Consider the following 14,307-nt stretch of genomic DNA (forward strand, 5'->3'; position numbering starts at 1 on the left):
TGACTGTGGAAATGGATAAAAGCCCCCTATCTAAACAATGACTATCATCTTTGCAGGTAAAAAAATACATTTTTTTAATTTTTATCATCTACAATACTGTCTTATTTATTTTATAGTACAGTACATTAATTATTGCTTTCATTTTATGGATCAATGGTGTCGTTAGAGAGTAAAATTCATGTTAAATTGCTGTTTTGGGGGTTGTTTTTAAATTACTTTCTATGGGAAAGAGCGCCTTGGTTTTGGAACACGTTGATTTTGGAACAGACTTCCGGAACAGATTAAGTTTGAGAACCAAGGTACCACTGTAATATGCTCAAATATGGTCAATAAAAGGCCAAAATGTTTATTCCAAGCATGCACCCTTTAGGAACATGATGTTCCTTAATGTGCCATCAACTGTGGGACTGTCTGCCTCCCCATTAGTTTCTTCAGGGCTGCTTTCACATCCTTATTGCGCAGAGTGTAGATAACTGGGTTGAGCATGGGTGTAACAACATTGCCAAAGATCTGCACCGGGGTGACCAGGACCCCACTCAGAGACGGCTGGGTGTAAATCAAGGCACAGGGTCCAAAGAAAAAGGTAACCACCAGAAGATGGGAGGCACATGTGGAGGCCGCTTTGCGCCTCCCCTCCCCAGAATTCATCCGTGTGATGGAGTAAATGATGCGGACATAAGACAAGAGGATGAGGAAGAAGCAGGCCACACCCACAATGCCAATATTGTTGAAGCCCACAGCTTCGATGGTGGTAGTATCTGCACAGGCCAACTTGACGACTGGGAAAACATCACAGAAGAAATAATCTATTACGTTAGGGCCACAGTAAGGCAATGTGAACGTGAGGCTGGTGAGAACGATGCCCTGAACAGAACTGGCGAGCCATGTACCTGCCGCCAAGATGATGCACACCTTCCAATTCATAATGACCATGTACCGCAGTGGGTAACAGATGGCAATGTAACGATCATAAGCCATGACGGTATACAGCAGGCACTCAGAACATCCCATAAAATGGTAGAAGAAGACCTGGGACATGCACCCCCCTACAGAGATGGTCCTGCTTTGTCCCCAAAGGATAGATAACATTTTGGGAGTGGTGACGGAAGAGAAACCAATGTCTAGGATGGCCAGGTTGCAGAGGAAAAAGTACATAGGGGTGTGGAGATGAAAGTCGAGGAGGACAGCCGACATAATGGTCAGATTTCCCAGCAAAGTGCAGAGATAGAAAGCCGAGAAGACAGCAAAGAGGATGGTCTGGAGGCCTTCGGTGTTGGGGATTCCGAGGAGAATGAAATGGGTCACTACTGTGTGGTTCTTCTGGTCGGACCCATCCCTACAGCAGCAGAAAAATAAGAACGTTCATGTTGTTTCTCCTCTCGTGCTCTGACATGTGATAGGAACATAGGAAGCAGCCTTAAACCACGTCAGGCTATCTGGCGCAATATGGTCTACACTGACTAGCAGTGTCCCACACCCTCCAACCTTTATCCAATGAAAATAGGGACGTCCCATTCCATAATGATAATTTTACTGTTTATACCCTACACACCTTACTGGGCTGCACCAGCCACTCTGGGCAGCTTCCAACATATATAAAAACATAATAAAACATTAAACATATTTTTTTTAAAAAAACTTCCCTATACAGTATGGCCTTCAGATGGCTCAAGGGTCCAATAACTCCATACCCTCCAACATTTCTCCAATGAAAATAGAGACTTCCTAAGGAAAAGCTGGACATTCCAGGATCAAATCCGAAACTCGGATGGCTACTGTAAATCAGGAATGTCCCTGGAAAATAGGGACACTTGGAGGGTCTGCTGTCATGCCAGGACAACTTTAATCCACTTTAATTGCAGAAACCTAAATTTCTTGTTATGCCCTCCTACAAAATCCAGGCAGTCAGCAGCCACCTGTCTCTGAACCCTAAGGTTTCATTAAACTATTGTAGCTAATACCCACTGGTGCCCTGCCACTCCCTTCATTTTTACACTACCATTTCAAAGCCACCTAATCCTGCAACCATTGGCACTTCTTGAGCAGCAAATCCCATAGTTGTTTTATGCATTTATGTGAAGAAATAAACCAATGTTTACCGTGCAACACTGGTGACGTGGAAAACCAATTCAGGTGCCAGAGAAATTTGGATGCAAAATGAAGCCAATTCCCCATAACTCCTTCACCATCATTGTGATGCCACCAGCTATTCTCACATCAGCCACAACAATTTGGTTGTGGAAGAATGCCATCTCTCACAGATCTATTCACACACACATCTGCCTTTTGACTTACCTACAGGATGCATTCAGTTTTCCAGAGCACATAATCAATTAGTGCAGAAGAAATTAATGTTCTAATTCAAACTCATGCACAACTAATGGGAGAATGAATTTTAGAGACATTACTCATGAACACCATACATAGTGCCACACTGTTCCTTAACTCCAGTGGCTTCACTGCTTTTATGCCATCCTCTTTTGCTCATCCTGGTGTCTCAACCAGGTTTGTTTGTTGTTTAATAGTTTGACAACCATAAGGGACTTGATCCCTGATGGCTCACCAGTTCCCCAAGCCTGAAACCTCCAAGGAGATAGCAAATGAAGTGCAATGGTTTCATCATTTCAGACATTACCTAATGCAAGATAGATATGTTTCCCATTATGTTTCTGACCACAATTCAAAGTGTTGGTGTTGACCTTTAAAGCCCTAACTGGCCTCTGCCCAGTATACCTGAAGGAGCATATCCACCCCCATCGTTCTGCCCAGACACTGAGGTCCAGCTCTGAGGGCCTTCTGGTGGTTCCCTCACTGCGAGAAGTGAGGTTACAGGGAACCAGGCAGAGGGCCTTCTCAGTAGTGGCACCCGCCCTGTAGAACGCCCTCCCATCAGATGTCCATTTTCTTTTTTATGTTTTAATGTATTTTTAATCTTTTAAAATGTTTTAATGTATTTTTAATCTTTTGTTGGAAGCTGCCCAGAGTGGCTGGGGAAACCCAGCCAGATAGGCAGGGTATATAAAAAAAAATTATGGTGATGGTGATGATGATTACAAGATGGAAAAACATCACAGAAGAAATACCACTTCTGGGGGCTCGTGACCAGGACTCATGAACAGAGGTGAGGGATTGGCGGAGGAGGCTGAAGAGAGTGAGCTTGTGTCTTTTGGTTTAAGGCTGGTTGGTTGTCTGAGATGTTTGGAGATTTGATTGTGAGTTTGTTTGTGGGTGTGGCTGTGTGCTCTACAAGAGCACAGGGTCTGAGGGGGAGGGGCTACTGCTGAGAGGAAGGCAGGCTGAATGAAGAAGTGAGTTGGGGGAGGAGTTAGCAGCCAGCAGCTGTTCTACTTAGCTGTAATATCAGGCAGACACTCTTTACACCCCTTAATCTGTATGTCTCCTAAAAAATCGGTAAAACGTACCCCCAAAAAGCTCAACAACTTTGACCTAAACAAAAAACAACTCAACAATTTTGTCCAGATTTTCACTTTCAGGAATACTAAGAGCATCAGCATTGAGGCCCAACAAGATGTGATGTTGGGAGAGGGTATGTCTACCTAATAATAATAGTAATAATAATAGCAGACACAAGATGCTGGATTGGGATCACATTACTTTGGAGTGAAAATTAACCCTTTCTCTCATGTTTAATTTTTTTTTTAATCTCTCCCTAAATTTATTTTCATTCTGCAAAGCAAAATGTACAGGTATTGTAAGTGTACCTGGATGCGGTGCAAATAACAGATTCAGTTTAGCTAGTGTGAATCAGGAAAACAGGCATGATCCCAGTCTGAATCAGGGCCCCTCACAACTGCAATTTATATAAGTAATAAATTAAAAGGCAACTTTCTCAAACTTTTAAAAAACTTTTAGAAACAGATCCTGATCATTGATCTCTTGAAACATCTACTTTGACTCCGAATAATTATATTAATAGAACAGTAAAGCATACAGATGGGTGAACTTGTAATTTTTTTGTTAATCTCCATTTCTCATCTTTGCAGATTTAAGTTCATTTCTCCACATTTCCACATCAGCTTGCAATTTCTTTTTAAAAAAAAACCTCATGAAAACTCATCATATTAGGGGCAAATTCCTCGTAATATATGAACTTTTATACATGATTGTGCTTAACACACACATTTTTGTATACATTTTTGTTAACATTCACTTTATGGTCACTTTATCTTGCTGTATATGTTTTGGTACACATTACAGTATTTGCAGTGCAAAATTCAGTGCAAATTTTGAAGGATGTGTTTCAATTCATGTATCATTTCAGGAAGTGAGAACTAGGTAGGTCCACCTTTAAATGTGAACTGAATCAGATGTTTCACCCCAGCGAACGAGGTGGTGCTGAAGATACCTCTCACATGACTCTAATGTTTCTGATACAAATAAACTGGCATGCAGTCTTCATCTTCGGAATTTCACTTGTCGGACTTGTAGGAATTCCACTTGTCAAATGGAAGAAAGACAGTGCCAGAGGGAAGAACAAACTTTAATGGGCTCAAGTTACAAGATGATCAATTCCACATGAACCTCAGGAGAAATTTGTTTATGGCAATGGAGCCAGTTAACTACAGGCGTGGTAAGCTCTGCGCTGCTAGAAGTCTTCAAAGAGAAGCTGGGCAGCCATCTTTGTGATGCTGGATTTATTTTATTAAGCAGGATGCTGGGGGTAAATGGTCTACAAGGCTTCCACCAAACTCTATGACTCTGTACCCTGATTCAAGTCATTTGTCATGGCAATGGTGCATGTTGTGTACATGTGTAATAAGCTATACTTGCCATCCTTCTTTTGCTTGAGGCAAGATGGTGTTAGGATATTTCCGTTCCACCTTAAAAGGGAGCAGGCTGTGAGTCACAGAGTCTGCGTATTTCCTGTTTTCACAGGATGTTTCTGTTGTGTCGTTGCTTTTGTCTCTCTCTGTGTTGGAGACACTGACGCAGGCAGTCATGTCTTTCTTTGCACTGATCAACGCTGAATAAAACTTGTAAATAGTGCTCTCCTGAGTGCGACTTTTGCTGTGCATTATCTGCTGATAAGAGTGTCCATGAGCTCTGGAATGTGGCAAGATATTTTCTAGAAACTCATGTCGCTAATTGCTGATACTGCGTGCCTACGGGAGATCGATGGATCGTCCAGCAGACGGCTTGGGGCCATGATGGACTTTGTCTCCCTGGCAGTATCCCAACAGATGGTTGTCCAACTGAATCACTGCAAGAGACGTTCTCAGGCAAACCCATAATAACAAGGCTGAATTCTCCAGTGCACCTTCCTCAATCCCCGATTGCAACGGCAAGAGAAGCCCACTGGAAATGTGTGAGTGGATGCTCACAGGTCAAGCATCAGGGATGGAGGCTTCCTACAGCTTCCACATCCCCTCAAAATACTTGACTGTGCAGCCAGTTCACTGCTTAGCTGCAGGTCAACAAAGAATGTTGGGCACTTACACATGTACATCACTTACACACATTTGTCCTGTTGGGGAAAACCAGGTGCTTGAGATGGTTTGGATATGACTACAGCATGGGTAGGCAAAGTAAGGCCCAGGGGCCGGATCCGGCCCAATTGCCTTCTAAATCTGGCCTGCAGACGGTCCTGGCATCAGCTTGTTTTTACATGAGTAGAATGTGTGCTTTTATTTAAAATGCATCTCTGGATTATTTGTGGGGCATAGGAATTCATTCATTATTTTTTTCAAAATATAGTCCTCTCCCCCCCCCAAGGTCTAAGGGACAGTGGACCAGCCCCTTGCTGAAAAAGTTTGCTGATCCCTGGACTACAGTCTTCTACTTAATCATTTCTCCAAGCCATTTTTGGAATACGTCATACTGACTATTGTTCTCATTGTTATCATAAGAATAATCTTCATCAACATTGTGGTCATTGTCCAAAGGTCCATCTAATCTAGCATTGTGTTCTCACATTGACCAAGCAGATGCCTATGGGAAGCCTGCTAGCAGGGCAGGAGCTAAACAGCACCCTACTTATGATTTCAGAGACATACTAGTAGCCACTGGTAACTTTATCTCACAAGAATTTTTCCAAAACCCTTTGAAAGCCATCAAAGTTAGTGGCCATGACTATATCTTGAAAGTGTAAGATGCAACCAGAAACAGAACTTAGAAAGATCTGTCTGAGCATACACATGGGAGATGAACTATGCTTTCCTGCCTCCTAGTCTCAAGACAGCAGTTTTCATCTCCTTGTTTCTCAGAGTGTATATGACAGGGTTCAGGAAGGGAGTCACTGTGGTGTAAAACACAGCCACCACCCCTCCCAGTGGATCTTGTGCTCCTGGTCTTAGATAAGTAAAGGTTAGAGGAATATAGCAGATCATTACAATAATGATATGGGATGTACATGTAGAGAAGGCACGCCATCGCCCCTCAGCACTACGAATCTTTAGGACTGCCAAAATAATGTACATATAAGAAATGAGGAGAAGGAAAACACAAGTCATGGCTACAAGACCGACATCAATCAAGGTCACCATCTCATTGAGGGTTGTATCAGCACAGGCAAGTTTCAGCACAGCTGGAATGTCACAGAAGATATACCTCACCTCATTCCCTGGTCCATAGGGCAAGCGGAAGGTGAGAGCTGTCTCCATGGCTGAGTGCAAACAACCACCTGCCCATGTGCCAATAGCAAGCCAGAGGCAGGCATTGCGGTTCATGAGGGTGCCATAATGGAGAGGCCGGCAGATGGCCAGGAAGCGGTCATAAGCCATCACGGTGTAGAGGAAGCATTCTGTGCACCCCACAAAGTGGTAGAAGAAGAGTTGGCTCACACAACCAGCAAAGGAGATGGTCCCACCACCCTCCACAAACCCAGCAATCAATTTGGGCACCACTACGGTCGAGGTGGCAATGTCCAAGATGGACAAGTGGCAGAGGAACCAGTACATGGGCTTGTGCAGCTGTGGTTCACCTATCACAGCCAAGAGGACCAGGAGATTACTAAGGAGGGTCAGCAAGTAGATGGACAAAAAGAAGCAAAATAAAGCAGCATGTAGCTCAGGTGGGTACGGAATCCCCAAGAGGACAAAATACATCAGTGCTGTTTGATTTTCACACTCCATTCTTTAAATGCCTTTAAGGTTTGTCACTACAATGTACAAAAGAGAGTGACAAAAAATATGAAGCTGTGGCAAGCTCTATGTAACATTTTGGATATCACACCAAGCTCTTGTCATTTGTTATCTGGGAGAAGGGAAGTGGTGAGATGTGGAATATCCATCTTTTCCACCCTAAATTCTAAAGATTCATGCGTCATCTCAGAGTCTTGGTGCAACAATCATGCAACTTCATCCCCAGGGTTCATTTCAGTCACGGTTTATCAGTACTTTCTTCCAGAAGCTATTTTCAGATACATTCCACATATAAGCCAGGAAAATGCAAAAAGAGAATGCTTTTAAATAACGAGCACCATACCTTCTCCACTCCTATCCTTCCTCCGGACATACAAATGGACAAAATAAATTGTGGGGAAAGAGTTCTAGGTTGGAGGACATGATATAGCCAGACTTGAATGCTGGTTTCTCTACATTTAGTAGTTGGTCACTTTTCTCCCGCATATTCCATGCAACTGAGGAAAAGGTTGTAATCTGATAACAGTCCTTATCATAATGGAGATTCTTAGGAAGGAGAGGTCTAAGCAATACAGGTTGTGGACTTAAGTCCTGAGGACACAGAATCCCACCTGCTTATTCATATTGAGATGCCCAATAGAAAAGGTTCTGTGCCTTTTTCGTGCCTTCACTCAACTATCTGGAGAGACAGCCAAGTTTGAACCCTGAAATAACAGATGGTGTTCAATGGCCAGCACAGCAGAATGAGTGCTCTCCTCTAGAGGTCCAAGTTTCTCATCATAAATCCATTCCTAACATTCTTCCACAGCTCTGGATATTTCCTATAAGTTCTTCCCTTTTTTATAGTACTGTGTTTGTGTCTGATCCTCTTTATATCCTCTCCCTCCCTTGTGCATTTCTTTCCTCCCTAGGTTTCTGATTTCCAGGCTTTGGGGATTTGAAGGCATTTCTGAACTCATGATTGCGCTGTGTGTTTTGATCATAACTATGTACCAGGGGCTTATAATAACTCCATTTGGAGTTACATCAGATTTTCAAAACATCATCATGCCAAAGTGAAAGGCCATAACTCAGTGGTAGAGCACATCTTTTGTGTGCAAAAGGTCCCGGGTATTGTTGGCAATACTATGCTGGATGAACCAGCTTCCTACATCCACACTGAATTTACTGTTTCAAAATACAAGCTGTGCTTCCTTTCCCCCATACATGTTCATGGCTTCCTTTAGTTTTCACGGGGAACAGTATTGCTGCTGAAATTAATAACAGCAAACAGGCCTGTTGCCCTTTTGTGGTTGGTAGGGATGAAGCCTGGAAGACCAATAGGAAGAGGAGCTAGAGACAACGATAGGCAAAGTCACTTCCTGATTGATTGATTGATTGATTGATCGATCGATTGATCGATCGATTGATTGGAAGTAAGAAGGCAGGCAGGTGCGGAATCACCGACAACAGACTGAAGCTGGCACAGGGAATACCCAATTCACCCCAATGAACCAATCTCCACTGCTCTTGTCTCTTGCACATAGATTTTTATTATTTGTAGCTTGAACCAAGTTTCTACATAACAAAGTCCCTACCTGAAAGCGATTGTATGATCTAAGAGACCTTACACAGGAGCAGGCGATCTTTCAGGTTACCTGGTCTCTGTTAAGAATAATTGTTTAATGCAGTGGCATAGCATGGGTTGCCAGTGCCCAGGGCCATGCAGAGGGGGTAGTGGTAGGGAGGTAAACAGGTGGAGTAGGCATGCACATTCAACTGCCTAATGGCATCCGCATCACAGCTGCAGAGATACAAAAAGAGTCATTCATTGTCTGCAGAGGTCACTTCCTGGTTCACATGGAGAAGCTGTTTTCAATGGAAACCAGCTACGGAAGCAAGCAACTGTATTGAGGCAGCACCGGATGTTGAAATTTTGTATCCCCGAACAATATTGCACCCAGGACAACTTGTGACTCCACCCCCCCATGCTACGCCACTGGTTTAATGTACATTGAAATGGAAGATTGAAGCATATTTTTGGACTGGAATTTTTTTATTTTGATATAAGAGCCAGTTTTTGTTTATCCAGCAGCTTCTACACAAACTAATAATAATAATAATAATAATAATAATAATAATAATAATACAGTGGTACTTTGGGTTAAGTACTTAATTTGTTCCGGAGGTCCGTTCTTGACCTGAAACTGTTCTTAACCTGAAGCACCACTTTAGCTAATGGGGCCTCCTGCTGCCGCCATGCCGCCGGAGCACAATTTCTGTTCTCATCCTGAAGCAAAGTTCTTAACCTGAAGCACTATTTCTGGGTTAGTGGAGTCTGTAACCTGAAGCGTGTGTAACCTGAAGCGAATGTAACCTGAGGTACCACTGGAAGAAGAAGAAGAAGAAGAAGAAGAAGAAGAAGAAGAAGAAGAAGAAGAAGAAGAAGAAGAAGACCTCTTAGGTGACCTGGTAGCTGATTGTCAGCCAATGCACTTCTCTCAGTACAGGTATAATAGATGCATATCCAGTTGCTTCACTCGACAACCTGGCCACAGAGTTCTGCACCAGCTGGTGCTTCCAGGTCTCAGGACCACATTTCCCCATGTTACTGGTACCAACATGCACTCCAGCCACTGACTCCTTCCCTGCTCTGACTCCTTGATGACATCTCTTTCCTTCCTGAGAAAGACCTTCATTAAAAAAAAATTAAAAAAACAACAACAACAACCTAACCTCATGTCACCATTCTTTCACACTGCTTCACATAGTCAACTACAATTCAATGAGTGATGTGAAGAGTTACAGCTCCATGGTACAGTATCTGCTTTGTTTTCAAAAAGTCCCAGGTTCAATCTCTAGCATCTCCAGGTAGGACTGGGAAAGGACTTTGTCTGGAACCTACCCCTCCCTCTCTCCTACAGACACTTTTAAAAAGCCATAGAATGTTAATCAGCCAGACAACTGGCTGAAGGGAAATGTTTTCACCTGGTGCCTAAAGATATGTAATGAAGGTGCCAGGCAAACCTCCTTGGGTAGAGCATTCCACCACCGAAAAGGCCCATCCTCTGGACGTCTCATGGAGGAGGCACTCAAAGAAGGACCTCACAAGATTATTATTTATTATTATTTATTGAATTTATATACCGCCCTATACCCGAAGGTCTCAGGATGCTGATTACAGATGATGATTGCAGGGTCCGAGTCAGTACATATGGGGAGAGGCAATCCTTGAGGTATTGCAGTCCTGTGCTATTTAAGGCTTTAGAGGTCAACACCAGCACTTTGAATTGGGCCCAGAAACTAACTGGCAGCTGGTACAATCAGGCCAGAATCAGCTTAATATGCTCAAACCGTCTTGTCCTGGTGAACAACTTGACTGCCAAATTCTGCACCAGCTGGATTTTCTGTACCATCTTCAGAAACAGCCCTACATATAATATGTTGCCATAATCTAACCTAGAGATTACCAGAGCATAGACAACAGAAATTAGGCTATCCCTACCCAGATAGGAGCATAGCTGGGCCACCAGCCGAAGCTGGTGGAAGGCACTCCCCACCACTGGGGCCACCTGAGCCTCAAGCAACAGCAAATGACCCAGAAGTAACTCCAAGCTACATACCCGCTTCTTCAGAGGGAGCGTAACCCAACCAAGAGCAGGCAATCTCCCATTCATCTACTCTGGGGAACCAGCCAGTAACAGTGCCTCATTCTTATCTGGATTGAGCTTCAGTTTATTGACTCATCCAGTCCATTACCAAGGCAAGTCAATGGAGCACTACATCCACTGCTACACCTGCAGTTGTAACTGAGAAGTAGAGCTGGATGTCTCTCTACTGACAGAGGTCATCATACAGGGAGACCAAAGCAGTTGTGTGCCAAAACCAGGCCTAAACCCTGATTGAAATTGATCTAGAATATCCATTTCCTCCAAGAGCGCCTGGATCTCATCCACCTGCTCAAGAGCCTTGTCAAGAAGGGGAGATTAGCAACTGGCCGGTAGTTACTTAGATTTTCTGAATCCAGGGTTTACTACTACTTCCTTTAAGCAGGCAGGGACCACCCCCTCTTCGCTTCCAGCCCCGCAAAGCAAGGACAAGGATGGGCTCAAAGAGTGCATGGCTGTTGCTTCTTTCTCATGCCACCCTCCCCTAGCCAGATCATCCCAGCCTCGCAAAGCAGATTGGGGCTGGCGTCACGTTGGTGGAAAGGGTTGGGCTCGTGCATCCTCACCCACCTGCCAGCCCTGGATGCCAGGAAGACACACTCCACCACTGCCCTCTTGCAAGAAGGCCTCGATCACTTCCCTAGCCCAGACAGCTGCCCCATTTCCTGCTACAGTGGTACCTCAGGTTAAAAACTTAGTTCATTCTGGAGGTCCGTTCTTAACCTGAGGTACCACTTTAGCTAATGGGGCCTCCCGCTGCTGCCGCGCGATTTCAGTTCTCATCCTGAAGCAAAGTTCTTAACCCGAGGTACTATTTCTGGGTTAGCAGAGTCTGTAACCTGAAGCGTCTGTAACCTGAAGCATCTGTAACCCGAGGTGCCATTGGACTTTTAATCAGCCAAGAAAAGCAAGGGTCTAGAGTACAAGTGATCGCCCTGACCGATCCAAGCAGTTTTTCGACATGCTTGGGCCTTACGAACTGAAAGTCACCCAACACAACAGGACCAGACAGGGCTCTGGACACCCCTTGAGATTTACCTGCTATAAAAGATGATTAATAATAATAATTGTTTTTATTACTCTCCTCCTTCCTAAATAATCTTGCTTCACTGGGCCTTATCTCAGATGCATTCCAAACAATCAAAAGCACTTCCTGAGAGAGGGGATGTGGCCTGGGAAGGGACATGGCCTGAGAAGAGCCTTGAAGGTCACATCGTGAGGTATAGAGGGCTGTATTTTGCTCCCAGGCCTGAGGATCCCAATCTCTGGAAGAGCAATGTGCCCTCATGTTGCGTGTCTAGACCCTGCAACCACCCCTCGTTGAGGAATAAAACACACCAGGACACAGATATTAGGTTAATGTTATTGGGCAAATTTAGGCCACAACTTTACTGATTACAAAATGTGAGCAGTAATTGGCTTAGGAATTGAATGGACCCGACTATATCTGACTCCTGCCTGCTGTGCAGGGAGTCCGGTAAGGGTAAACCACCAGAAGGGGGAGCCCTGTCGATGCAAACCAACTTGAGCTCCCCCAGGTGTTCCCATCGGGGTCGTGTCATGGCTGTAGCCCTGCCCCGGGCTTTGGACAAGATCCACACCCCCAGATTCCTTTAACAGAATACCCTTAAGCTTGGAGGGGCAGGTGACGGCCACACCTCTCCTCCCCCATCAAAAGATCAAACAATGCCTAACCACAAACCTTACAAAGTTGTGACGATTACTACAAGGTAGGTGAAAACCAAATGGCCCGTGCAAATTTTGCCAAGTGGAAAAATTCCTACCAGGCCCCTCAACGGCGACCAACCAAGGTCCATAGCAAGGCCAATGAAAACCTGTGAAAAGGGAGGAAGGGTAGGAGATTGAAGGAGCGAGCCAAGAGGAAGCCCTCTGGCTCGCGCCTCAGTTTAAATGGTCCCGGCCATGCCCCCACCAGCCAGCAGATTGGCTGGCTGAGTGGTGACGCAGCCGGGATCCCCAGGGCAATGTGGGACTTCGTCCCCTGCCCCAGGGGAGAGTGGGTGGCCACGTGGTCCACCGCAACTCCTTCCCACTAGGAAGTGGAGCGGACTTATCATATTGTGCCAACCAGAGGTGAGAAGCTTAGTCTGATGTTCTGTTTCCAATTTGTTTCCTCCTCTTCAACGGAAAGGATCTAAGCACCCTTCATCCTCTTGAAAGCTGCCTGAACCTCCTTGTTCCGCAGAGTGTAGATGATGGGGTTCAACATTGGAGTGACCACATTGCAGAAAATCTGGATGGGTGTAGCTAACACATCACTCAGGGACGGCTGGGTGTAGAGGAGAGCACAAGGCCCAAAGAAGAAGCAAACGACGGTCAAATGGGAAGCGCAGGTGGAAGCTGCCTTGCGCCGGCTTTCCGCCGAGCGCATCTTCAGGACCGAGACGGCAATTCTGACGTAGGATGTGAGGATGAGACAGAAGCAGGCCATGGGCACCACGCCAATGTTGGTGAAGCTCACCGTCTCGATGATGTAGGTGTCAGCGCAGGCTAGCTTGACCACTGGGAAGATGTCGCACAAGAAGTAGTCCACCTCGTTGGTTCTGCAGTACGGCAGCGTGAAGGTCAAGCTGGTCAAAATGGTGGCATGGAACGAACTAGTGAACCATGTGCCCGCTGCCAGAAGGGCACATACTTTCCGGTTCATGATGACTGTGTACCTCAGTGGGTGGCAGATGGCGGCGTAGCGATCATAGGCCATGACGGTGTAGAGGAGGCACTCGGTGCTTCCCAGGAAGTGGTAGAAGAAGACCTGGCACATGCATCCGCCTAAGGAGATGGTTCTGCTCCCTGCCCAGATGTTGGCCAGGAACTTGGGAGTGCTGATGGAGGAGAAGCCCAGGTCTACCACAGAGAGATTGCAGAGGAACCAGTACATGGGAGTGTGGAGGCGAGCATCGGTGATGATGGCAGAGAGGATGAGGAGGTTGCCGAGCAAAGTGATGAGGTAGAAAGATAGAAAGACGGCAAAGAGGATGTTGTGTATGCCTTCAGTGTGGGGGATTCCAAGGAGAATGAATTCCAAGATTACGGTGTGGTTTCTCATTTCAGATCCAACCATGTTGCTAAAGGGATATTTTTTTGGTGGGGGGGAGAGAGAAAACACACAGTCTTGGTCAGTTCTTCAGAAATCTATTTAGGATACTGAGTTGCAAAGGATCTACATCTGTTGTGAGGAATCTGTGGCCCTCCAGATGTTGATGAAATCTCAACTCTCATTAGACTCAGCCTGCATGGCTGATGGACAAGGATGGTGGGACTTGTAGTCAACATCTGGAAGATTCCCCATTCTACAGGAACTGGAAGCAATTCTCCAAGGTTTCAAACAGAAGTCTTCCCCAACCCTACCTGGAGGATTGAACCATTTGCAGCGTTTGTCAAGCATATACACCCAGAGTCAGCTCTAGATATTATTGGAGGGGTTGCAGATAAGAGTCCTAGCTCATCGTCTTCCTCCTGTCCTGACTGGCTATCTGACATAGGAGGGACACACTGTAAGGCAGAGCCTGGAATGAATAGCAGCTGAGGGAAGGAAAGTA

The 14,307-nt window shown here is 45.2% G+C and overlaps 3 protein-coding genes across 3 annotated transcripts; all 3 read right to left on the minus strand.

The window, feature by feature from the left end:
- Positions 1 to 384: 384 nt before the first annotated feature.
- On the minus strand, positions 385 to 2,056 carry LOC309517420 (putative olfactory receptor 10D4; the record flags this gene model as incomplete). The annotated part of the gene is made up of 2 exons (XM_082196657.1): positions 385 to 1,336; positions 1,995 to 2,056. 2 exons carry the CDS (start codon positions 2,054 to 2,056, stop codon positions 385 to 387), a joined length of 1,014 nt encoding a protein of 337 aa, XP_082052783.1.
- Positions 2,057 to 6,167: 4,111 nt separating this feature from the next.
- On the minus strand, positions 6,168 to 7,091 carry LOC309516893 (olfactory receptor 10G6-like; the record flags this gene model as incomplete). Its single annotated transcript, XM_082195848.1, has 1 exon — positions 6,168 to 7,091. The coding sequence occupies one exon, from the start codon at positions 7,089 to 7,091 to the stop codon at positions 6,168 to 6,170; it is 924 nt and encodes a 307-aa protein (XP_082051974.1).
- Positions 7,092 to 12,902: 5,811 nt separating this feature from the next.
- Positions 12,903 to 13,814, minus strand: LOC309516902 (olfactory receptor 10D3-like; the record flags this gene model as incomplete). Its single annotated transcript, XM_082195860.1, has 1 exon — positions 12,903 to 13,814. One exon carries the CDS (start codon positions 13,812 to 13,814, stop codon positions 12,903 to 12,905), a length of 912 nt encoding a protein of 303 aa, XP_082051986.1.
- Positions 13,815 to 14,307: the final 493 nt, after the last annotated feature.

Source organism: Podarcis vaucheri, assembly GCF_965113315.1.
Source record: "Podarcis vaucheri genome assembly, chromosome: 13".
Lineage (NCBI taxonomy): Eukaryota > Metazoa > Chordata > Lepidosauria > Squamata > Lacertidae > Podarcis > Podarcis vaucheri.